The sequence below is a fragment of the Pipistrellus hanaki genome (genome assembly GCF_964339955.1).
Source record: "Pipistrellus hanaki genome assembly, chromosome: 17".
Classification (NCBI taxonomy): Eukaryota; Metazoa; Chordata; class Mammalia; order Chiroptera; family Vespertilionidae; genus Pipistrellus; species Pipistrellus hanaki.
The window spans coordinates 30271929-30298051 of record NC_140519.1 but is presented as its reverse complement, the minus strand read 5'-3'; the positions used below and the strand labels follow the sequence as shown (position 1 = coordinate 30298051).

Sequence of the window (26123 nt, the reverse complement as noted above, 5' to 3'; positions counted from 1 at the left end):
CTCCCTCTCCCTCTCCCCCTCCCCCTCCCCCTCCCCCTCCCCCTCCCCCTCCCCCTCCCCCTCCCCCTCCCTCTCCCCCGACTTCCTCTCTTTAGGCATGTCCTCGAGTGAGAATTAAAAAAAAATAAATGTAAAATAAAATTAAGTAGAAATAATTCATATTACCTTAAGAATTTTGGTAATATACTTTAAAAATTGAGTACATTTACTTACAAATTCAATTACTGACAAAGAAACTTTAAACTTTTGGGCCGAAACCGGTTTGGCTCAACGAATAGAGCGTCAGCTTGGGGACTGAAGAGTCCCGGGTTCGATTCCGGTCAAGGGCATGTACATTAGTTGGGGGCATATCCCCGGTAGGGGGTGTGCAAGAGGCAGCTGATCGATGACTCTCTCTCATCGATGTTTCTAACTATCTTTCTCCCTTCCTCTCTGTACAAAATCAATAAAATATATTTAAAAAAAAGAAAAAAAAAACTTTATAAACTTTTGGGAGTCACTGCCAAGTGAACTAAAAAATAAAAACAAAATATTTCTAATATGAAAACAAAAACATCAATAATTTTTAGAAACAAAGTTACTTTACAAAGCAATTGCAAACTTTGAGATGTATAGATTTTCACATAAACATTTGTAAATCAAATCATTCTCCAACTACACAAAAATATGTTTCACCTGAATAGCTGCATAGTCTCATTTTATACTAATAATCTAACTTCACTAACATAATGTGCTAACGAATCTTCCTATGTTTTTCTATCCAAATATACTGCTTAGAACAGCTAAGTTGTTTAAATAAGGAACGCTTCAGAAAACAGCCTCAGCAGGTATGTTATGGCCAGTGAAAATGCCTGGAAAGTCATTCCCACAGAAATATTGTTTTAATGAATAGATAACAAAGGAACAAAGAAGAGGGAAAAAGTGAGAACAGATGAATCTAGAAGCTATAGTGGCTTGAGGACACTGGTACTTGTGGAACGGAGCTGCTGCAGCCACTGCTGCCTGCTGCGGTTAACAGCATGCCACATGGGGTGAGGACAGGGTGGAGATGCAGGGCTGCATTATAAACCTTCGTTATTCTATTGTTACTAAAGTCAAAATAAATATTGCCTTTGTTTTCAAATATACTAGAAAGCATCTAAAATATACTCAGCAAAATTAATGATTAAAAAAACAGCAAAAAGTCCTCATGGTGAAATAGAGATAAAGGTATGAAAATACCTCTCGGAAACTAATAATAGGTAAACCATGAAGAATAATTTTACACAGATGAAAGTTTCAAGAGATATAAAATTTTCACCTAGTGAGAAATACTAGTATAAAACAAAGAGAATACTTCATTAGCATAACTAAGGAACCACTCTTAATATACAGGGCACTTTGGAAAACTCAGTATTCAGTATTGACACCAAAATATCTTATCTCATTATAATTCACTTATCAATCTACAAAAGTTGCACATCAGTTGATGTATTTAATTGGGGGGTGAAGCGTGGTAGCACTTCTGGGTAAGGTAGAAAGCAAGCTTAAATTGTGTTGGTTAGAACAATTTTTGAAGAAAAAAAAAAAGAAACCGAAATAGCAAAGATCTTTGGTCACACACTATAACTGTGGCTTTTTGACATTTTAATTAGTGACAAACACTTCATTTTTAATGGTTATTATCTTAAAGTTTAGAAGTAAATTCAATTATCTATACCTAATGTTGTTGTTCAAAACTAGGACAATCTTTATTTAATTAAAATTTAAACCACTGGGAACAGTAATTTAAGTATTACATTTTTAGACTAGGGAAACTTAGGAATTTTAAATACTATTTAAGTACTATAGCCACCTGTAATTTTCAAATCTTAAAGTATTACTTTAAGTCTGCACAAAATTTGAACAGGTTTTACTTGGCTTCTTTCCAAACCATAGCACTTACACTTTAGGGACCAAGGGAAGGTATAGTGTAAAGCGCTTTAATTTCTTTAAGCAGAAAATTCTTTATCTTGACCACATTTCCAGTAGTATATCCTTCCATGCACAAGAGTTTATCAACTCATTTAAAACAAAAGAAAATCCTAAGTTTTAAAACATGAAGTAAACACAAAAATATTTTTCAAGCTTCCAAATGAAGCTAGACTTTGTTCCTATTCTTAAGACACCCAAAATGAAAGAACAAAACAGGCATAAAAATACTGGAATTGATGCTTCATATTTGGATTTTACTTCTTGTATTCTTAATCACCTTAGTAAACCAAATACTAATCATACAAAGTAAGTTTAAGGTTAGTTTTAAATCAATCAAAATACTTTAAGCAAGCAATAGTCTAAAGTTAATTGCCCTGAATAGTCAATGATAAATCATTAAATGTAAATGATTTAACATTTTTAAGATACTATAATATCATGAATAACAACAAAGAGATCAGTTCCCAGAATTATAGCCTAATTCAGTGTACAGATTTTCTCTAGTTACTGGCCTACCCAATGTTTCATTTTAAATGAAATAGATGTATTTTATTAATTTAAATTTTACTATATATATATATATATATATATATATATATATATACACACACACTAAATATTTAAATACAGCTGAGTGCAGCATGGGTCCCAAGTTTGTGTAAACATGTCACTAAGTTCTTGTCACGAGTCCCTTCATAGACCAAGAGCCCAGACCTTAAAAACAACTTTTCTACTGGATATAAAATCAGCAACAAAATTTGAAAACTACTGTCAAAAAACAATTATCTCGACAGTAAGAATGACAAGTTGAATCTATATTACAGAGTTTATTCTTTATTTCTAGAGACGCTTGTTATTTATGAAGACTAGAAATGTGAATAATTATATATATATATATCTCACAAGACATAACTTTCTTTAAAATACTTTAAAATACAATTGACATCTACTTACAAAATCACACTTCACCCCTCCGCCCCCCTTCCCTCTGTGAAGGCACTCCCAAGAAGAATTAGTAGCTCAAAGCTGGGTATTCTCGTCATTTTTTGTTTCTTTCCTCTCTCTAGACTTGTATCAATTCTGTTTCCCAATTCTTTATTTACACACTTGTCTCTCCTAGTTAAAATCTTTCAAAGCAGTAACCAGAATTTCTTACCTTGTGTCTTTTTCACCACCCACTCATATGTAATTTGCTGGGTAAAAGCTGAAAGGAATTACTAAGATTTTTTTCCTGAGATATTTAAACCATTTTATCATACCTCCAACTTAATGATTTGAAGTCACAAGGTAAACATGCTCTTACTTATCCAATAAGTGTCAAAACATTCCAAAACTGTCCAATTTATCCAATATTTCTACCAAGAAAAGCTTTTTATGAAAAATGCAATAAAATAAACCAGATTTTTAAAATTTTTCTATTTATTAATTTGAGAAAGAAAAAGGGAGGGAGGGAGGGAGGGAAGGAGGGAAGGAGGGAGGGGGGGAGGGAAAGGGGGGGGGGGGGGGATTTGTTGTTCCACTTGTTTATGCATTCATTGGTTGATTCTTGTATGTACCCTGACCGGGGATCACACCTGTAACCGTGGACAATACTGGACAATACTCTAACCAACTGAGCAACCTGACAGGACCAGAAACAGGATTTTTTTTTTTTTAATCAATCTGTCAAACAGATCACAATGCTCACTGATCCATACAGATAGAAGATAATAAAAAATAAGTAAACATCATGTCTTTTTACAAAGTGTACCCATCTGTCTAAAAAAAAAATATATGAAAAACTTTATCCTGATTCAACACTTCCCTGAACTCAAAAGCAATACAAAGCCGGAATAGTAAGCATCAGCTAGGTTTCAAGCAGTTTTGCACTGGTGTGGACTGCAGGCAAACTAAGAAAGAAAGGTGAGTCTTCAGGAAACAATTAAGCAGAGATTTTTTTTCCAACTCAAAATATAACTTACTTATATAGAAAGTATTGCAAATAATATAACTACACAAACCTACTCTCGCTGAAAACAGTGATACAAAAAACAACACCTATGCTGTGAAAAATTACGCTGAATACATTTTATTTTAATTACATTTTTCCCAACTCACATTTTAAAAAAATCTAAGACTCTTCACCATTGCTTTTCTTTTGGAAGCTTAATGATAAAATAATTATGTACAGCAGTCAGCAGTATTTCTTACTTTAACACCAAATTTAATAAAAAAGAAAATAATTTTCAAGTACTTAAAAGTGAACAAAAAAGCTACAAGCTGTGTTTGTATATTACTTCATTGTGTGGAATTATCTTAGTAATTACAAATCTGCACACATTAATACTATCTGAATAAGATATCAATTCATTCCCCTAACTGCATTTTTTAGTAGTAAAATACAGTCTCCATGCTTCATTTTGGGAGGAAACTTATTTTAAAGGATCATCCTTTGGGCTGACTTAAAGAAAGCAAAATAAAAAAATTTGTCCGCTCCAAATATGAAAATTATGGATTTGGCTCTGATGCAGAATAAAGTAGGCTTCTTATATCACCTGCAATATTAAATTGATTTAGTCTGCTGAAAAACAAGACAGTGAGTTATTGGATCTGTGTTTAATTCAGTGGACTTTATAACATATTTAAGGAATTCACTTGTATAAAACAGTATCTGAATCTTATCAGATAAAAATATTTTTCCCTGTTAGCAAGCCTCGGGTTGCATGTCTGAGAAAACAAATTAGTCTCTACTTCTCCTAAGCTTGATAATAGTGCCCCCTAATGGGAATTTTAATATGAGTTTTTCTCCTCTTTTTTTTTAAGCCTATATTCTTTAATGTGAGCAAGTTATCTTACTTGCAACTAGAAAAGTGAATTGTTATTTAAAAGTGTATCCAAGATTTAAACCACTCAAAGGAGAGTTATCACATGTACAACAACAAAATGTGAATTCATGGCAGAAACAAAAAGAGAAAAACTTCATGCCCCAAGTTTCCTTAATTTTGATCAATCTATTGAACACAATCTAAGGCTGCACTCTCCAAAATGTTAATCTTATAAGGAAATTATCCTTCAGCTATGTTTTCAGTACTCAGTAAAAACAGTAAATACTGAATAAATGGAAGATATTACAAAGTCAGAAAAAAATGTGATCACAAGTGAAATTATTCAGTGTCATACAAATCCTAGTAAGTAGAGAGCTTCAATTCTCACCAAGTTTATAGGCTCACACCATTTCCTTTCCACAATATCTAATCACAAGTCTGCAACCAGAATTCACTGCCTTTCTTCCCTATTATCTATATATAGACAGTTTCCCTAAACAGCGGCAATTCAACATATAGGGGTTCTCTTAAAGGAAAAAAGAATTTAAATTAAAGCAAATGCCACCTATTCTTATACTTTCCAAATGTACCAGTGAAACAAACATCCAGTAATAGCAACATTTTAATTACAGTGCCCACAATACATTCTGAACTCAGTCAATGTTAAGGGAAACATGTAGAAGAAATAAACAACCAACAAAAGGTCATCAATTTGTAATGAAAAGAGAGAACTAGCACCTTATTCTTTAATCTAATAGAGGGAAAAGAAGAAAAAACTGTATATAAAAAATGACTGATCAAAATTTCTTAAAGGATCAGACATTTAAAAATTCAGCCGAGACAGGTTTGGCTCAATGGATAGAGCGTCGGCTTGGGGACTGAAGGAACCCGGGTTCGATTCCGGTCAAGGGCATGTACCTTTGTTGCGGGCATGTTCCCAGTGGGGGGTGTGCAAGAGGCAGCTGATCGATGACTCTCTCTCATTGATGTTTCTAGCTTTCTATCTCTCTCCCTTCTTCTCTGTACAAAATCAATAAAATATATATTTAAAAAAAATAAAAATAAAAATAAAAGAAATAAATAAATAAAAATAAAAATTCAGGCTTGGTGCCCATATGGTCTTTGTCACAAGTACTCAGCTACCCCACTGTAACAGGAACACAGCCACAGAAAATACAGAAATGAATGGACATGACAGTGTTCCAGTAAAACGTTACATGTAAAAGCAGGTCCAAGAATTTTAATTTGCCAACCCCTAACTTAAAACACTGTTGGACTATAGGTTTAAAATTTATACTTTTCTTGAGGTACAAAAACAAAATTTTTAATTTAAAAAAAGAAGAGAAAGGTAAGCAACTCAAAATACATAATCACTAAAATTATGAAATAGTTGGTGAGTATTTTACTTGCATAAGGGAGAAGACAGAAGAAAAGATCCTTCCCTGAAACTGGTGGGCCAGTTGGTGCTTGCAAAGCCTTGAGAAGGTTGCCCATTCTCTGGACCTCAGTTTCCTCAACTATAAAATTAAGCCAAGGCATGCGCTTCCTACACAGGGAGGTAGAAATCAAAGAGAAAATAAACATAACACTGACCTAGTCAGTGTCGCTCAGTTGGTTGAGCATCATGCACAGAAAGGTCTCAGGTTTGATTCTCGGGCAGGGCACATGCCCAGGTTGTCAATATTTCTCTCTCACATCCATGTTTCTTTCCTTCTCTCTCTCTCTCTCTCAAAAAACTAAAATAAATTAAAATAAAAAATATATTTTTAAATAAATAAAAATAAACATCAAATGCTAGGCCAGTGCTTGCTCAACAACAAAAAATCATTCCCTATCCTGGCTGGCATGGCTCAATGGTTGAGCATCAAGCTATGAACCAGGAGATCACAGTTCGATTCCCAGTCAGGGCACATGCCTTGGTGCAAGCTTGATTCCCAGTGTGGGGTGTGCAGGAGGCAGCAAATCAATGATTCTCTCTCATCATAGATATTTCTCTCTCTCTCTCTCTCTCCACCTTACTTCCTCTCTGAAATCAATAAAAATAATTTTAAAAAAGCTCTACTTCTTTCAGAGCAAACTTTAAAAAACTATTAAAAAAAAAAAAATCATTCCCTGAAAATATTAGTTTGAGCTGGCACAAAATAACGGAAAAGCAATAAGCAAAACAATGGCTTTTTAGTATAAGTTAGAAATGTAAAAGTATTCTATTCCAAGATATACCCATACAATAGGAAAATTTAGGGGGAGGGGAGTATATGGAAGTCTCACACTTGTTGATTTCAAAAACAAAGCAATAGCAACCAAAACAGTATAATCTATATATATAAAAGCCTAAGTGACCATCGCAACTGACCGGATAATCGAACAGGCTATGTGGGATGACCAGGCTGGCAGGAGGGTGAGAGGCGACCCAATGATCAAGCAGCAGGCTGCAAGGGGCAACCAGGCCCACAAGGGGGGCAGTGAAGGGTAACTAGGCCGGCAAAGGGGGGCAGTGAAAGGTGACCAGGTCGGCAGGGGGGAAAGGGGCAGTTGGGGGCAACCAGGCCAGCAGAGGGACAGTTAAGGGTGATCAAGCCAGCAGAGGATGCTGTTAGGGGCGATTAGCCAGGCAGGTAGGTGAGCAATTAGGAGCCAGTAGTCCCGGATTGTGAGAGAATGTAGGGTGGGCTGAGGGAACACTCCCCGCCCCGCCCCCCCATGCATGAATTTTGTGCACGGGGTCTCTAGTCCTATATGATAAAAGAGTAATTTGCAAATCGACCAAACGGCAGAACCACCAGTAGCTATGACACGCACTGACCACCAGAGGGCAGATGTTTAATGCAGAGTAGTCAGTGTGCTCTATGGGAGCACCACTCAGCCAGAAGCCAGGCTTACAGCTGGCAAGCACAACAGTGGTGGCGGGAGCCTCTACTGCAGGCGAGAGGTAAGGAGCAAGGGGTCCCAGACTGCAAGAGTCCCGGACTGCAAGCGCAAACTTAAATTATCTTAATACCACCTAAGCCGGCAGGCGGACATCCCCCAAGGGCTCCCAGACTGCAAGAGGGTGCAGGCCAGGATGAAGGTCGACCCTCACCCCCAGTGCATGAATCTCATACACCGGGCCCTCTAGTACTAGCATAAGAGTCCTAGAAAAAAATAGAGGGAAGAAGCATCATAACATTGGTCTTGCAATGATTTCTTAAATAGTATAGGAAATGCAAAAATAGGTAAGTTGAATTACATAAAATTAAGAAGCTTCTATGCAGCAAAAGAAACAATCAATAAAATGAAAAATCTATGAAATGGGAGAAAATATTTGTAAACCATATAAATGATAAGGCATTAATATTTTGCAATAGAAAAAGAACTCATTCAACTCAACAACAAAATCTCCTATAAAATGAGCAAACAACTTGAATAAACATTTCCTCAAAGAAGTCATACAAATAGCCAAGAAACATATGAAAAGATATTCAACATCACTGTCAGGGAGATTATTTTCCACTGGATTTTTTAAAAATCTTTAGATTATCGCCCTTGGCCTTTGGTAAATTTTTTTAACTATTAGCCTTTGCTAACAAAGCAATTACACCTATAGCACAAAACTAAAATGCTCAAAAATAATCTTTCTGAAAAAGAGAGCTCAACTCATTTCTTCATAAACTTTGTCAAAATACCACAGAAAAAAAACGAATGTTGGACACATAATGATTCCTGTGCTTCACAATGTAAAGCTCCTATCCAAACTACTAAAATAAGAATCACAAATTCCAAGTAATTAAAGGCCAAACTCATGAAGTTTTTTATATGCATCCTCATTTCAGAGAATTTGTATAATTTTTTTTAAAAACTCAGAAATCAAGTGAACTAGACCACCCTGATAGATTATTAATTGTATTAATAATCCAATGTTATAGTGTGAATTGTATTAACCTTTCGTGTGCACTGCAAAGACACCTTTGAAATGATATCCTTACCTTCATCGAAGTCAGCATCATCTTCTGTGTGCTGGGGGAAAGGAAAGCAGTTGGTGATTTCAAGCCGATCTTCTACAACCAGGCCCAAAAGCACTCCTTGAACCACCTCAGTGCCTTGCCCTTCTTCTTGATAATGTTTGATTATCTTTAATACCACCTGAAAGAAAATACAGAAATAAGCTTATACACCATTCTTATAGTTTACATTTCCTTTATTTCAAAGAAAAAATAAATCATACTAGTGGGTTTCAAAAATCACAAAATTATATAATGGGACTAAACAAATTTCTTACAAATCATTTACTTTATCCTTACACAAACAATAAAATGCACATAGTCTAAATGTACATCTGAAACTTCTCAAGTTTAAAGACATGTCAAAAACATCCTCATACAGTACTCAAGCCTTTCAGATCAAGGCTCCTGAGGGTCTGGCATCCAGGAGTTCTTTCAGTCTAATCAAACAATATCACCTTGACCTAAGGTTATTACAGAGGAAATGATCCTGTTAACTTCCTGACAGAATCATCAATAAGGCAGAAGTAAAGACTTAATTATCTGAATGCTTAAAAGCAGAACTGTTCCTCTTACAAGTTCTCAAGATGGTTCCTGAACAGAGCATCTCACTAATCAGAGGAAACAACAATAGGAACATGTAACAAAGGAGGATCCGATTAGCAACAGAGAACACAAAGCAAAATCCAAGACTCCAGCACTACCTCATTTCCCTCAAACAGAAAGATACACCAAATAACCTCTAAGGATAAAATAAACAACTCTTATCTCCTGTAATATTTCTATAAAAATAAGAAGGTAACCACTGTACCATTGAACAAGCAAAAGTTCACAGTAACAGTAACTATCTATACTAATAAAAGGGCAATATGCAAATTAGTCAGGACGCCCTCACATTAATGACCGATCAGCAGTCTGCATAGGGCGAAAAGGCCGGCAGGGAGGTTAGTGAGGGATGACCAAATGACTGAACAAGCAGGCTGCATGGGGCAACCAGGCCGGCAGAGGGGGACAGTTGGGGGTGACCAGGCCGATGGGGTGACCAGGCCAGTGCGGGGAGGAAGTTGGGGGCGACCAGGCCAACAGAAGGAGCAGTTGGGGGCAACCAGGCCAGTAAAAGGAGCAGTGAGGGGCGACCAGGTCGGCAGGGTGTTTAGTTGGGGGCAACCGAGCTGGCGGGGGGGTTGGGGGCGATGTGAGCAGTTGGGGGCAACCGGGCTGGCAGGGAAACACTTGGGGGTGACCAGGCTAGCAGGCATAGGCGTTTAGGGGTGAGCAGTTAGGAGCCAGCGGTCCTGGATTGTAAGATGTCTGACTGCCGGTTTAGGCTGAGGGATCAGGCCTAAACTGGCAGTCAGACATCCCCCGAGGGGTCCTGGATTGAAGAGAGTGCAGGCTGAACTGAGGGGACCACCCCCCATGCACGAATTTCATGCACTGAGTCTCTAGTCCTATAAAACATACTAAGTGTCCAGTCGTCTGGTCATCCATTCGACCAATCAAAGCGTAATATGTTAATGACATGCTAAGACTGCTCAACTGCCTGCTATGACTTGCAGTGACCACTATGGCGCAGTGAATCTATCAACCAATCATTGTGGCATGCACTAAATACTAGGGAGCAGACGATCCGACTATAGGTTAGCTTGCTGTTGGGGTCCAGCTGATTGGAACTGAGTGAGACGGGCTGGACATGCCCTAGAGTCCTCCAGCAGTCCCTCTCTGGCTGACCAACCTCCCACATTCCCCTCCGGCCCCAGCTGAGCACCAGTGGGATCCCTCGGCCTGACCTGTGCCCTCTCACAATCCAAGACCCATCAGAGAATGTCGGAGAGCCAGTTTTGGCCCAATCCCACTTAATGCAAGAGCTGCCCCCTGGTGGTCAGTGCCCTCCCTGGGAGCCTCTCCTGCCTCTGTGGCAACTGATGTTAGACTGGCAGCTTAGGGTGTCAGACTGACAGATTAAGTGCAGCCCAGGGTGAAGGTCACCGCCCACCGAGTGCACGAATTTCATGCACCAGACCATTAGATAATAATAAATCCTACAATGTGAGCTGGTTAATATATGTAAAGCGCTTTGAATAGTATTCTCCTCCCTCCTCCCTCCCCTTCACTCTCTCTAAAATTAATAAATAAATAATCAATGGAAAAATATCCTTGGGTGAGTATAAATTTAAAAACAAACAAAAAGTCTTCTACTTAAACTCTATTTTAACAAAAATGAATTTTAAAAGGATTGAAAGAGCAATGTAACCAAACAGCACAGCAACTTTATATGCCTGCCCATAGTCAATGCAACTTTATCACCATCAACAGAAGTACAGTGCTCTAAGAGGAATTATCTCATTTTGCAGCATAGCTGACCTGTTAATATTCAATTCTCTACTATGACCAAAAAGTCAGTACCCAAATGAGAAATGAGAAAAGCACAGTGGTTTAACTATCTTGCAAAATCAGTGAGTATGAATAAGTACACACAGAAAGGGGTAATTATAAGACAGAAAGCTTAAAACCCTGTGAGGAGGACAAGTCAATGAATTAAAATTTCTCTCCAGAGTAGGGACAATCACGATGAGCACTTTCCAAATACTGAGGCACCGGAGGATATGTCTTAGAACAGCGGTTGCCAACTGGTGGTCCGTGAGGTCTGAAAGGTTGGGGACTGCTGTCTTGGAAGGCAAGCTTAGGACCACAGGTGATCGTTTCAGGAAAGAAGTTTTCCATTTTAAGGATGAATTCTCTCTAGCATTTTTGGCTGTCCAAAATAAAAAGCCTTCAGGAAAGGCATGATGAGCACTAAAATAATTTCCAACTGGAATATATAAGATCTTGCCCTTTTAATATAATCCGATGAAATAAAGCATTTGCGGGGGGGGGGGGGGGGGGGGTGGTACCATTTTTATCAAAACCAAGCTGATATTCTTCAATCTGACATTTTATGGCCTTCATATTTCCTACATACAGTAAAAATCTCAATTCTTTTGTTCCAAGATAATGTGGTGGAATTATACTACAAACTTGAGAGATGTTCAAAAGAAATCCCTGATCAAAAGTAAATAATTGACATATAGGCAGGGCTTTTAATATTCTACGTAAATAACCAGAAATTTGCTGTATATATAAAAATGTTCCATAGATTATGGGTACTTATAAGTGACTAAATCAATGTTCTGCTCATTAAGAGATGCTTTACTCACCTGTACCTACCACAGGTACTGGCACTTAAAAGATACTCAAAATACATTTGCAGAAGGAATGATGGTAAACATTTATCAAACATTTATGTTATGTCAAGCAGTCCTCTATCTTGCATGCCATGACTCACATTACAATTCTTATAAACACTCTATGAAGTCAGTAATATTATTTTCCCATTTATTTGACAGATAAGGAAACAGGTAATTTAACAGGTTAAATCAGAAAGATCTCACTTCTGACTCCAAAGTACTTTCAGTTACAGCAGTTCCCAATAAATTAGTAACTTTAAGTGTCCCATAAGTGTTTATAATAAGAAGGCTGAAACAAAATGCAGTGGCAACAAGTGTGGAAGAAATCCCTGTAACTAGGTGGCAGAAGCAGCACTTTGTGCATGGAGCAGTTCAGTGTTGAGTTACAAGGTGAGGGAGTAAGACAGACTATAAGGGATGGTGCTGGAGGTCAAATTTGTCCTGCCCTAATCACTAGAAGTCAAGTAGCATCAGCAGGAAATCTCCATTAGTTACAAGAATGCAATGCAGCTTTTAATCATCACCAGCACTATTCTTACAAGCCACAAGATGGGAATGTTCTGTCAGAAAAGTACCCTCTCTGTCCTGCTCCATGTCTTTTTTCTCCCTCCAACCAATCACATGCCTCTATCCATAAAACAGTGCTAACACTTTTAATTAATCTTGTTTATTGATGCCATGCTGCTTGTTCTTACTTAAAAATAGATATATGGAAAGCTTAATAGTTGTCCAAAACAAAAACATGCTCCTTTATTATACTTTGTTTATAAAGTGTCACAAAGGACCCCACATACTCAGGAGCTTTATAACAGCACTTGTACTCAGCTTATCAAAATGACCTGATGAGCCTTAAATGAAGAGGGGTCTTACAGTCATCAGTATTTAAAAAACAAAACAAACAAAAAGAAACTGATGCTGAACCCAACCTTTGAAACTCAGAATTAACTGATCTGAGCTGGGACTCCTATATTGTTTTTTCTTTTCTTTTTTCTTTTTCTTTTTTTTTTTTTTTTTTTTTGGGGGGGGGGGTGGTTCCCTCCTATTTTTGGTTTTCAATTCTGCAGGTGATTCTAAAATTGTACTTCATTCTAACTTTTTCTTTAAATATATTTTTATTAATTTTCAGAGAGGAAGGGAGAGGGAGAGATGTAAACATCAATAATGAGAGAGAATCACTGGTTGGCTGCCTCCTGCATACCCCATACAGGGGATGGAGCCTGCAACCTTGGGCATGTGCCCTGACCAGGAATCGAACCACGACCTGGTTGCTTCTTCCAGGAACCATGACCTTCTGATGCTCAACCACTGAGCCATGCTGGCTGGGCTTCATTCTAACTTTTAATTAAGAGTATGGACCAGCCTTCCTTTTCTGTTTTAACTCCTCAGGTGATTACAATGCACATAACTGGATGAAACAAAACTTTCCTGTTTTAGGATTCCCTTTGTTGCTGAAAAATGAGTACACTGAGAAATACAGGCATAAAAGTGAACATTTTATTTATAAAAGCATAAATAATGCCCCCACATGAGCAGTACTCAAGCCCTTGTTAGAATCTCCACAGTATAGAAATGAGAGGAAAAGTGCTGCTCAACCCATCTGAGAAGCATTCAAGTGTCCCATAGCAAAGACTTAGGCTCATGGTATGACCCATATTTAATTAAGACTGCTTATGAGTTAATGCTGACCTGGTTCCTTTATCCTGTGGGTAAATAAAGATTTTTCTATAAATAATGCTTAAAGGAATGGAAACTGAGCAGCAGAACCATAAATTACCAAATTCTTCTACACCTCCCAAACTGTCCTAGTCAGGCTCTAAATATTTATTACCCTACCTGATTTGCCCCAAAGAGTATTGTTCTATGAACAGATCAGCTGTCTCTACAACTGTCTCCAGCTTTGAGGTTTACACATTCTCAGGCTGGGTGGGCCTTAGCAAGGAATCCCAACTTGCAAGATAGTAAACAGATGTCCTGTCTGCTGAAATTACCCAAGAGGAACCAATTTTTTCTATTATTATTATTATTATTCAGTGCAGACAATTTGAAAGAGCAAAGCAGACTATTTTGTAATTTCTAAGGAGCACATTATTTTTTAAAGTGTTGGGCTTTTTTCAAAAAGACTACATACAAGCAACAAAAGATTTCACTTCTAAGACAGAAAGTGTTCTCGATATTATAAGATCAATACAAATAATAGCCTAAAATATCCAAATTAATTATATCAGAATAAACCTAAAATCTAAGTTAATAAGCATGATGAATAAAATCTTCCATCCTCCATAAAAAGGAACATTTATCAGAATCATTAAGACCTTTCTACCAAAATCATATAAAAAAAAAAAAAAAAAAAAAAAAAAAAAACTTTCACATATACCAAGGAACAATTTAAATCTGGCCAAAATAAAAATTATGCTATCTGATGAATTAAAATAATTATCTATCAAACATAATGTCTACAAAAACTAGTTACTACAGAAATATTTGAAATCCCTGCCCAAAATCACCAGAATTCTGCTATTTTCAAATTCTTTTGTTCACTCTTTAATACATTCATCTAGCTATTTACTTGCTGAGTGACTTTGAAGGCTAGTTACTTCTGCCAAGCCCTGGGAAAATGAAACTGAAACACATAAGGCCTTTGCTATCACAGGCTCATATTTTAAAACAGCAAGTCAGAGCCTGCCCCTCTTATCACTCTTAAAAATTATTAAGGATCCGAAAGAACTTTTATATTGATATTCACAATTAGAAATTCAAACTAAAAAAGTGTTTGAAATATTTATTTAAAAACAACAATAACAAATGCATTGCATGCTAACATAAATTACATTTTATGAAAAATAACTATTTTTCAAAACAAAAAACTGAATGTGGATACAAAATTGGCATTGTTTTGCATTTTTGTAAAACATTCATATTTCATAAGAAATTTTAATCAGGACAGATGACATTGTTTTACATTTTTAGAAGTCCTGTTAATCCTATCCTATCTAATAAAAGAGTGGTATGCAAAATGACCATCACTCCAAGACACAAGATGGCCGCCCCCATGTGGTCAAAGATGGCTGCCCCCATGCAGACACAAGATGGACACCACAAGTTGGCCTGTAGGGGAGGGCAGTTGGGAATGACAAGCCGGCAGAGGAGGGCAGTTGGGGGGGACCAGGACAGCAGAAGGGGCAGTTGTGGGGGACCAGGCCTGCAGGGGAGGGCAGTTGGGGGGTGGAGGGGTCCAGGCCTGCAGGGGAAGGCAGTTAGGGTGACTGAGCCAGCAGAGGAAGGCAGTTGGGGGAGACCAGGCCAGCAGGGGAGGGCAGTTGGGGGCAACCAGACTGGCAGGGGAGGGCAGTTATGAGTGACAAGGCAGGCAGGGGAGGGCAGTTAGAAGCAATTGGGCTCACTGGGGAGCAGTTAGGCATCAATCTAGCTGGCAGGGGAGTTGTTAGGGGCATTCAGGCAGAGGCAGGCAAGCAGTTGGGAGCCAGCAACCCTGAATTGAGAGAGGGATGTCCAACTGCCCGTTTAGGCCCGATACCACCCCATGCACAAATTTCGTGCACCAGGCCTCTAGTCCTATATAATAAAGAGATGAATATGCTAATTAGCAGTTACGCCCTGAGGCACAATGACCTAGCGCATCATGACCAGATCACGCTTTGGAAAGCTACAGGAGGAGGCAGGGCACACACTATGGGGGGGGGGGGGGGGGGGGCCCACAGGAGGGCTGGGCAGCAGGCGGAGAGCTACAGAAGGGCAGGGCAGTGGGTGAAGAGCTACAGGAGGGCAGGAGCAACCCACTGGCACACGGATTCGTACAGAGGGCTACTAGTTTCTAATAAAAGACAACTGGATTCTCATCTACTCCTGCATTCAATCTTTTATATCATGTAGCATCTGGAAACCTCCATTAAACACTAACCAAAGAATGAGTAAAAATGACAATGTTTAAATATTGCCATAAAAATAGTTTTCACCTCAGACACCCTCTCTAAGAATGTTGGGGCATTCTCTCACTTTAAGAACCACTATTCTAGATGGCAATTATGAAAATTAATGTGATTACAGATTGTGAAAAGTGATATGAAGAAAACTAAAAAGGGGAATGCAAGGGAAGTAACCACTGGGAGCATGATGGAGGAAGGCCTCTCTCTGAGATAACAATAGAGCAGAGAACTAAAGAACAGGGGGTCAGCCTATAAAGATCAGGTGAAGAAATTATTTGCCAACTATGGATTTTAAGTAACAGTTTAAACAAATGTACTCGTGCCGAAACCGGTTTGGCCCAGTGGATGGAGTGTCGGCCTGCGGACTGAAGGGTCCCAGGTTCGATTCCGGTCAAGGGCATGTGCCTTGGTTGCGGGCACTTCCCTGGTGGGGGGTGTGCAAGAGGCAGCTGATCAATGATTCTCTCTCATCGGTGTTTCTAACTCTCTATCCCTCTCCCTTCCTCTCTGTAAAAAATCAATAAAATATATTTTAAAAATAAATAAATAAAATAAACAAACATACTCATATCTGCTTTTCATAAAGTACACAAGTTATACTTTAAGGGAACAAGGAGACCTAGGGATGGATGAACACTAAGATGGGGAGTAGTACATTTCATCTTTTCACCAAAAGCACCAGTATAAAAATAATAAACCCAACATACTGGCAGAAACAATTATGGGTTAAGATATCATTACCTAATTCAAGACTAGCAATTTTACATAATTTTTTTTGATGAATTATGAAACTCTATCTATCTATCTATCTATAGTCCTTTCAGGAAAGGTTTACCATGGCTTTTAATCTGCAATAATACTTCTAAAGAGTGACAGGGTCAATCTTTAGACTTGGCAAATTTCATAAGCTACCACCCAAAATTATTCTAATTTTGGTAGAAGAATTTAACTCTCTTAAAGGTAGAAGAATTTAACTCTCTTAAAGGTAGAAGAAAAGTTCAGAGTTAAAAGTCAATTATTTAAGAAACACACATGAAACCTTCAGGCTTTGAAAAATGCCAATTTGAAGTACTTTAACCTTGTCTATGCCTGTGTACCTGTAGAAATGTTGAATAAACTGCATTTGTAAAATGTTTAACAGAGAATCAACCAAGCTAGAAGAGGAAACTACCCAAGCATTAACCCTGTGAGTTAATGCAGCACTGCACAAAGGAACACCTCACACAGATATAATCCCCAAGAGCTAGGAGCTGGGTTGCAACCCAATCTCGGTCCTGGGTCTGGAGATGGGGTTTTGAACTTGCCGAAGTAGAGGAAGTGAAAACTGAGACTCTTCCAAAAAGCTAGAGCTCCATGTAAACTGTTGATGAAAAGGCAGAAAACAGTCATTTCAATAGCTTACAGTTAAATATAAACTTACTGCATAATCCAAATTCCTATTCCTAAAAATTTACCCAAGAGAAATAACATATCCAAACACAGAGATATTCACAAATGTTTATAGTAGCATTATTCATAATAGCAAAAAATGGAAAGTAATCCAAGAGTCTATCAAATGTAGATGGATAAACAAACTGCAGTATACTCATTCTATAGAATACTACTCAGTAATAAAAAGAACAAAATACCAATAAAATGACAGGAATAAAATCTTAACATTACACTAAGAGAAAGAAGTCAAACAAAATGCTACCTACTATGATTTCATTTATATGGGATTCCAGAAAAGGCAAAACTGCTAAGTGGCAACCTGAGATCAAGGTAAAAGGGAGGATACTAACCAAAGGGTATACTCTTTAGAGTGAGGCAACTCTTTTATATCTTGATGTGGTAGCAATTATAAATTATTTACAACTATTGAAGTGCATCATAATGTACATTTAAGATGAGTGGATTTTATTGTGTACAAATAAATAACTCTAAAGGACTGCCCATACTTTAGTCTGTCTAATGAAGGAATAATTTATATGTGTACCCAATCCCAACTTCATTCTCAATTTCAGAGTTCAAAGATCCCTGGAAATACTATAAGGAACTAGGTTAAGTTCCTACATTATATATAATATATATTTATATAACACAAGTTTATAATAACAAGCTTATACTAGGCCTTGGTAATCAAGTTAAGTTGTATTGTTTATTTAGAAATCAAAGAAGTATAACATTTAGAATTTTTCTATTATTTTAATGTATTTTAAAATTTAATGTAACTACATAATTAATAGATCATTTCAGTTACCTAGAAAAACCTGCTATATAAAATTAATTCACTAGAAAAATAAATGTTTAACTCTCCCCGACTAAAAAGATATGGTTAAAAGAAACAATTCACATTACCCAAAGTTCTACATTAACAAGTATACTCAAAGTGTATAAGTACTGAAAGCGAATACTTAAACCTGAAGGCCACAGATGAGCTTGAAGAGTTCTAAGAACCTCTTAAAATCATATGCAATATTACGTGTCTATCTACGTAAGGGCATTTCCTGGGCGAGGAAGAGAGGGAGGTTTGTTGCATTCATCAGATTCCCAAAGAGGCCCATTACAAAGGACTAGAAAGGGCTTTAAAAATTAATATTAATAAGAACCTATTATATACAAGCAGTTATGTTTTTATGTTTCTGTGTACAAAAATGGTGTGGAAGGACATCGTTTTTTGTTTTTTGGGTTTTTTTTATGAACCTTTGTATTATTTACTTATAGTAGGCATGTATTTGTTTTTAATTCAAAAAACAGCAGATTAAAAAAAAAATTTTTTTAAAGATTTTTAAATTCAGTAATCACTGCAATTTACTGCATGGAATTTCACAAAGAAATTAAATATAATTTCCTTTTTTGACATTCCCACTGAGTTGACAGCATGGTGTGTCTATATCTTGATTTTAACATATTCTTTTGGGTATGTTAAAAAAATAAGAGCCGAATAAGCAGCTCTGAAAAGACAACAAAAAGAGAAAATCCACACACTGCAACCCTGAGCACCTGCTGACTTTAAATTTTTATCTCTGTTGATATGGTTACTCTTCAACTATTTAAATTTAGTACTGTACAAATATATACAAATTACCATAAAATATATATGTACACACTATCAGGGGAATATAGATTGGTTTTTAACAAGCAGAGAGATCTGTTTAAAAGAAGCCTAACATAAGCCAATTATAAATCAGCAAACTATGAACTCAAACATTGTGCAAACTGATGATAATAAATCTTTACCAGGAAAAGCAGCAGATTTCCCACCATCCTTGAAATGCACATAAAAACGATGTTGAAAACCAGTAAAATTATTAGGGACAAAGTAATTTTATATTGTATAATACCATCTATCATTTTTAGACTTCCTTTATAAAGCTAAGTTCATTGAGAATGTTCAGAGATTGCAACCTGTATGGTGCACCTAGCAAATACTAATTCTACTTGTTCATCTTTTTAAAAAACTCACAGATAAAGAAATACTGAAACTATTAAAACATTTTACCACTAAAACCAATAAACAAGAAAATCAGGTATTTTGTGATCACAATAATATTCTAGATATTATCATATTAAATATTATTAAACTCTGGTTAGAGGAAGATTCGATTAGCCAAATAGGTATGAAAATCCTATGGAGATTAGTCAGTCAGCATTATTGCAAGGATTAAAAAGTAATACACCCAAAATACACAATGCATATTAAATAATCAGTAAAAAAGTTACAACTACTATTATTAGAATAAATATTCCATCTAACCTCCTCCACTCATCCAACCATCTATCCAACAAATATTAGTGAGGACTAGAATGTGCAAGATATGGCACTGAGACTTGTCTCCCCACAGCTTTCAGAATCTATTCTTCAAAGGATGTAACTTGTTAAATGCTTATTAAAGATCAACCACCTGACACCAACTTATATTTGTCAACATTAGTCATATTGACCTACAGGATTTAGGACAACATTTTAAAAATCTGTATTAAAAAGTCAAAAGTGAAAATAAATAGTCAAAAGTGAAATTAAACTGATTTATTCAAAATATTTGTGTGTACATGTGTTTGTATGTATGTGTATGTATATATATTTTCGAATGTGTGTATGTTTCCTTATAAACATCAATATCCTTGCTAAAAATAAAGATTATATCCACTCCAAAGATTTTTAAAAGTCTGAAATATATTTTATTGATTTTTTACAGAGAGGAAGAGAGAGGGATAGAGAGTTAGAAACATCGATGAGAGAGTGTCATCGATCAGCTGCCTCTTGCACACCCCCTACTGGGGATATGCCCGCAACCAAGGTACATGACCTTGACCGGAATCGAACCCAGGACCTTTCAGTCCACAGACCGATGCTTTACCATTGAGCCAAACCGGTTTCGGCTAAAAGTCTGAAATAAAACGACAAACCCCAAAGTACAGCAGTTGCTGGCCAGTTGGAGAAGAAGTCAAGGCAGGTTACATGATTCCTAGCAGGCTTTATTCCAGTTTTATAGATTCTGGGTGGTAAGGTCCACAGCCTGAATTTCTCACATCAATCACCATCAAAGAACAGCTATTACTGTAAAAGAATTTTAGTCTCAAAGAAACTGTAACGTCACAGAATCTCCCCTTAGCATGTCTGTAAAATCAATATCTAGACTTTCACTTAATTTTGGCATCTTTCAATGACTGGTCTGTGAAGTTGGCAGTTTTCTTATTTGGTTAAGCCTAGATCATTTCTTCTAACACTGAACAAAGAAGGTAGTTATTGCCAAAATGTAAATTTAAAAAGCAGAAAGCAGCAACAGCCTTAAATGTAACACATTCTATGGCTCGAGTAGGATTGGGGTTCCATTTCAGAACTGGCTAAGTCAAATAATAAACAGGATTTAAATCATTGCTGTTAAGTTTTGATGTGAAAGAATTTTAAGGAACTTCAATGGGGGGGAAGATATTTTGCTCTGACACATATGGGATTAGTTATAATGCTCCAATACACTTAATCAATATCACTTCTTCAATATTTCAGTTGAAAGAGCATGTTTCATTATTATTCTCTTGGATCTAATGCTCACTGATAGTCCACAGTTTTCAAGTTAAATCAACTGATAATTGCTGGAAAAGGGGGAGAAAGGCAATGTAGCCTCAAGAAATTCAACAAAATAGCACTGCTCTCATCATAAAAATCATTCATGACAAACTACAATGATGTAATCAAACATACAAATGTATAATCACAATCAAAACAATTAAATGTTAATTGATAATGATGTTCAATTCATAACATTAAGATTTTACTTTACCAAGTCAACATAAACAACCTGCACATTTTCCCACACGTAGCTGGAAAGTTTTCTAAAGTAAAAAGAGTGCTAAACAGGTTTAGCTGGAACAAAATTTCTTTCCTCCATCAAAGAAAAACAAAAAAAAATGTCAAACTATTATGAGCTAGCTGTCTTCTTCCAAACACATCTAGTTCATTACATTCAGAAGCATTGATGTCTGAGTGGCTTCTCGGAGAGCGGGCACACCAAGACCTACAGCAGCCCCAGGTGGAAGGTGCAGGGCAGTTCCCCCATCCTGACAGCAGGCACTTATGAAGACCACTGACAGTGATGCGCTTGTCCCCCACACCTGCCGCGTGCTCCACTCAGCATTGTCTGGCAGTTCCCAACTGCCCCTCACCACCCTCTGCCAGCCCCTGCCACTCCAGCAAACCCAGCCATAAATTATTTCTTTTTTTTTTCCCACTTAACATACATATGCACCCACGAACACACAACCAAACACACAGCACTCTAAAAATGTGAGTAAACTCACACAACAACTAGAAACATGCTTCCATCGGAACTCCTTTTAGGAGAACAAAAAAATCGGTTGCAAATCTCAAATCTTTGTAAAAATCAAGTTTATATATGTAAGCGCTTTTTTTTAAAACCATAACATAAAATTTACCATCTCAAGAATTACTGTGTACAGTTCAGTAGTATTAAGTATATTTACACTGTTGTGCAACAGATCGCTAGAACTTTAATCCTGAAAAATTGAAAGAATACACCCATCAATACTCGCCATTTCCCCAGCAACTACCCTTCTACTTGCTATCTTTGAGTTTGACTTCTTTAGATACTTACTTCATGTAAGTGATCAGATAGTTACAATATTCTCTTGTAATAAGAACTTTTAAGATCTCTCTCAATTTTCAAATATGCTTTACAATATTAACGATAGTCTATATTAGATCCCCAAAACTTATTTTATAACCGAAAGTTTGCAGCTTTGACTCCCTGTACCCATTTGGCCCCCCCGAATCTCACACACACCAAAAAAGCATGGACCACTGCATAATTAGAATGCCTTTCAGTGATTTGTTGTTTTGTGTTGGTTTGTTTTTTTCCTGCTTCTTTAACAAGAAGCAGTGCTTCCTAAAACTTAAGAAATAGCCGAAACCGGTTTGGCTCAATGGATAGAGCGTCGGCTTGGGGACTGAAAGGTCCCGGGTTCGATTCCGGTCAAGGGCATGTACCTTGGTTGCGGGCATATTCCCAGTAGGGGGTGTGCAAGAGGCAGCTGATCGATGACTCTCTCTCATCGATGTTTCTAACTCTCTATCTCTCTCCCTTCCTCTCTGTACAAAATCAATAAAATATATTTTTAAAATAAATAAATAAATAAATAATAATAATAAAACTTAAGGAAATATTCAAGAGTAACATGGTTGCCTCTGAGAAGATGGTGGTTGAAGACAGAAATGAAAGTTTTCACTATGTACTCTTTTTTGCCTTTTGATTTATGTACCATGTGTTATCCAGTGTAACGGCTGTTTCGTTAAATAGGTTTAATAATTAAAAGGGCTTTAGTTTTTCAGTATAAGAAGTATGCCACAGTAATCGCAGGAAGTGATTACTCACCTTCTTCCTCCTGTAGAAGATGATGGGATTGAGACGAGCCACCCCAAAACGTCCCATAATGGCATATTGATTACTTTGAATTAAGGTTACTTGACAAGCAGCCAGTGACAGAAGAGCACCTTGACCCTCCACTGTCTCTGTGAGTGCAAGAAATAAACCTCCCCTGGAAAAGGTGCCCTCCCTGCTCCAGAGGGGCTGAGAGACACCCTTATCACTAGAGCTAAGAGATCCAGAGCCAAAGATTTTCTATAAACACTTTATTAATTTACTACCCAAGCCCAAACTTTGTTCAGACTCCTCACTAATACCCAAACCTTGCTTAGATTCCTCTCTCAGGAGCATTAACTTTTTTGTCCTGTGAATTCTTCACAAATCGTTTGTCTAAAGAATATTAAAAGATGCCTGGCTCAATCACTTCTTTGAGCCTCATTTTACGATCTGAGCATCATATTTTAATTCTCCTGTGCACATGTATTAAATCAGTTTTTCTATTTAGCTTGTCTTGCTTTATTTTTAGTTTTATTACTAGTACAGAACTAAAAAGTTTTATTATTTGTCCAGAATTAATTAGTCTAGGAAGAACTAAAACAGAGTAGAGGGGGAAATTTTCCCCCTTGCCAATGAGGTCGTTTGAAACAAAATTGATAATTAGGCATAGATTAGGCACAAATTTAAAACAGGGGTTTTCTTCTAGCCAAAGGAAAAAAAATATTGGTTTTAATTGTTTTAAAGACTAAAACCAAACTTGAAAACAGTACTTACAGCCATCTCTTGGCAACTAAAAGCAAAAGGTCAAGAGGATCTTAAAAGCCAAGCTATAAAGTTTGGTTTTGTGTAGTGGGTATTTACAACAGGTTTTTGGATTTTAGGACTACAATTGTCCTTTTAGCATGATTATTTACTCAGCAGCACTGTGTGTGATGGTCAAGTACAAAATGGAATATGTAAGGCCAGTCAGTCACATGAGGCCTTTCCAATAGTTCAGGAAAGAGACCAAGGTTTGGCAGCAGCCACTGCGCAGATCGGACTCCTCTCATTCTCGGCTTCACGCCACTTCTGCAACCAAGTCTGACAAACCTGATATGGCTGAGACTGAGAAGTCTGGTAAGTCAAAATTGAAGAAGACAGAAATGCAAGAAAAAAACACCCCACTGCCTTCAACAGAAATGACTCAACAAGAGAAGCAAGCAGGAAAACCGTACACATACCATCATCAAGTATTGCCTTCTTTTAACTGCTTAACTTTGTAAAATACAAAGAGGTTCCATCAAGTTTAAATGACTGAGCTGCCCCTTTTCCCATCAGAGAACTACTGACCAAGAAGGAGGCACCTGCCTCTCCATCTGCCTGTCTGGCTGACAGAGAAGGAACAGCGTTCCTGTGCTGGTGAAGGAAGAAGCTCGGTGGGACAACAGTGACATCCAGCGTAAAAATCAAGCTGGTCCAAATGTCCTACAGGCTGTGGAAAGCAGAGTAACCAGAGTGCCATTTTCTTTTGGTTAAAATCCTTTTAATTTTTGGTATGCATAATTTTTAAATATGCAAATAAAAACATTTGAAACCAGAAAGGAGAGCAAAAAATGAAGAGTACAGACAATACAGTTATAAGATTAAAATATAAGTGACTTTAAGAAAACCCAAGGAAAACTAAGGAAAAAATCAAAGATGATACCAGAAGTCTGGGTAACTTGGTGTTATCACTAACAGACAAGAAATATTTACTGAATTGAATCACTGTAATAAGCATACTAACAAGCCTGCTTAATTTTTAAAATAAAGACAAAGATTTTTTAAAATCACAACTTTCAGTGCCAAGAAATAGCACAGCACTCCAATACTCTGCAGTGGGGGGAGTAAACTGAACCATATATATGCAATTATTTTGGAGAACAAGTTGGCAACATACTTAAGAAAATGCATAACATTTAACCTGCTAACTTCAATTCTAGGTATTTACTAAAGCGTAGGAAAAACACTAGAAAAGTAAAACCCAAAATCTTAATGGTGCTAACCAACCTCATGTTATGAGCTTATAATCTGGCTAATTATCGTTGTGTGTGTGTGTGTGTGTGTGTGTGTGTGTGTGTTTGTTTTTTTGTGATTTTTCCAAACTTTGCTTACAAATAATGTATACTGGTTTTGTGTTTTTGTTTTTAATATATTTGTGTTGATTTCAGAGAGGAAGGGAAAGGAGAGAAAGAAACGTCAATGATGAGAATCACTGATCAGCTGTCTCCTCCATGCCTTCCCCAACCCAATCCCCTGCCCTCCTGGGGATCGAGCCCACAACCTGGGCATGTGCCCTTGATCGAAATAGAACTTCGGACCCTTCAGGCCAAAGCTCTATCCACTCACTCAGCCAAATCAGCTAGGGCTGTTTTTATTTTATACCCTTGACATTTAGGTACTATTTAGGGGGAATATAAATCTTAAAATTGTATGCCAAAATACAGCCGATATTTAGACTCAGAGAGTCAAAAAGTTTTGTATCTTGACCAAATTAATACTGAGTTACCATTATTTTGCTGAATCAATTTTTTTTCCTTCTTGTATGCTTGAGCATGGTACCAACATAAAAAAAAAAATACACACGTGTAAAGTAACTTATTCCCCACTAAAGTCAGAAAACGAAGGAAGGAGCCAAGAGCCATACAATTTTTATTTTTGTTAAAATGGTGAAAGACCAAGCCATTTTCTATGAAAGACCAAAATTTGAACAAGAGCTTCCATTTCATAGAATTTAACAAGCTGCTATCTAGACTCTGTAACTTCATATTGTTTCACACACACACACACACAAAATAGTGATACATACCATAGCCTCATATAAGCCCTTTATAAATCTTAATTATTCATTTCAGTTCACAAAGTACTTTGATCAACATTTTGTCATTAGAGCTTAATAACCATCAGGTAAGTAACCATCAGAGATAACATCTACACCCAAAGCTATCACAGGATCATATATTACCTAATCAAAATTGCCTACACAGGGTCTTGTAAACACCAGATGCTTAAGTAACATTAGTGATTTTTCTTTATTTTTAAAAAATTTACTGATTTTTTACAGAGAGGAAGGGAGAGGAATAGAGTTAAATACATCGATGAAAGAGAGAGAAAGATAGAGAAAGAGATAAAGAAACATCCAGCAGCTGCCTCCTGCACACCCTCTACTGGGGATGTGTCCACAACCAAGGTACATGACCTTGACCGGAATCGAACCTGGGACCCTTCAGTCCACAGGCTGATGCTCTATCCACTGAGCCAAACCGGTCAAGGCAGTGATTTTTCTTACTTATAATGACAATGATACCTAAAAAGACAAAGAACTATGAGCAAGTTTGTA

The 26123-nt window shown here is 37.1% G+C and overlaps 1 protein-coding gene across 1 annotated transcript in view; it reads right to left on the bottom strand.

Annotated features, from left to right (window-relative positions):
* EIF3H (eukaryotic translation initiation factor 3 subunit H) overlaps positions 1 to 26123 on the bottom strand; it is an 80753-nt gene that overhangs the window by 50852 nt on the left and 3778 nt on the right. Inside the window, exon 2 of the mRNA XM_084864990.1 lies at positions 8720 to 8876. Within this exon, the coding sequence (XP_084721116.1) occupies positions 8720 to 8876 (157 nt within the window). The remainder of the gene's footprint in view (positions 1 to 8719; positions 8877 to 26123) is intronic.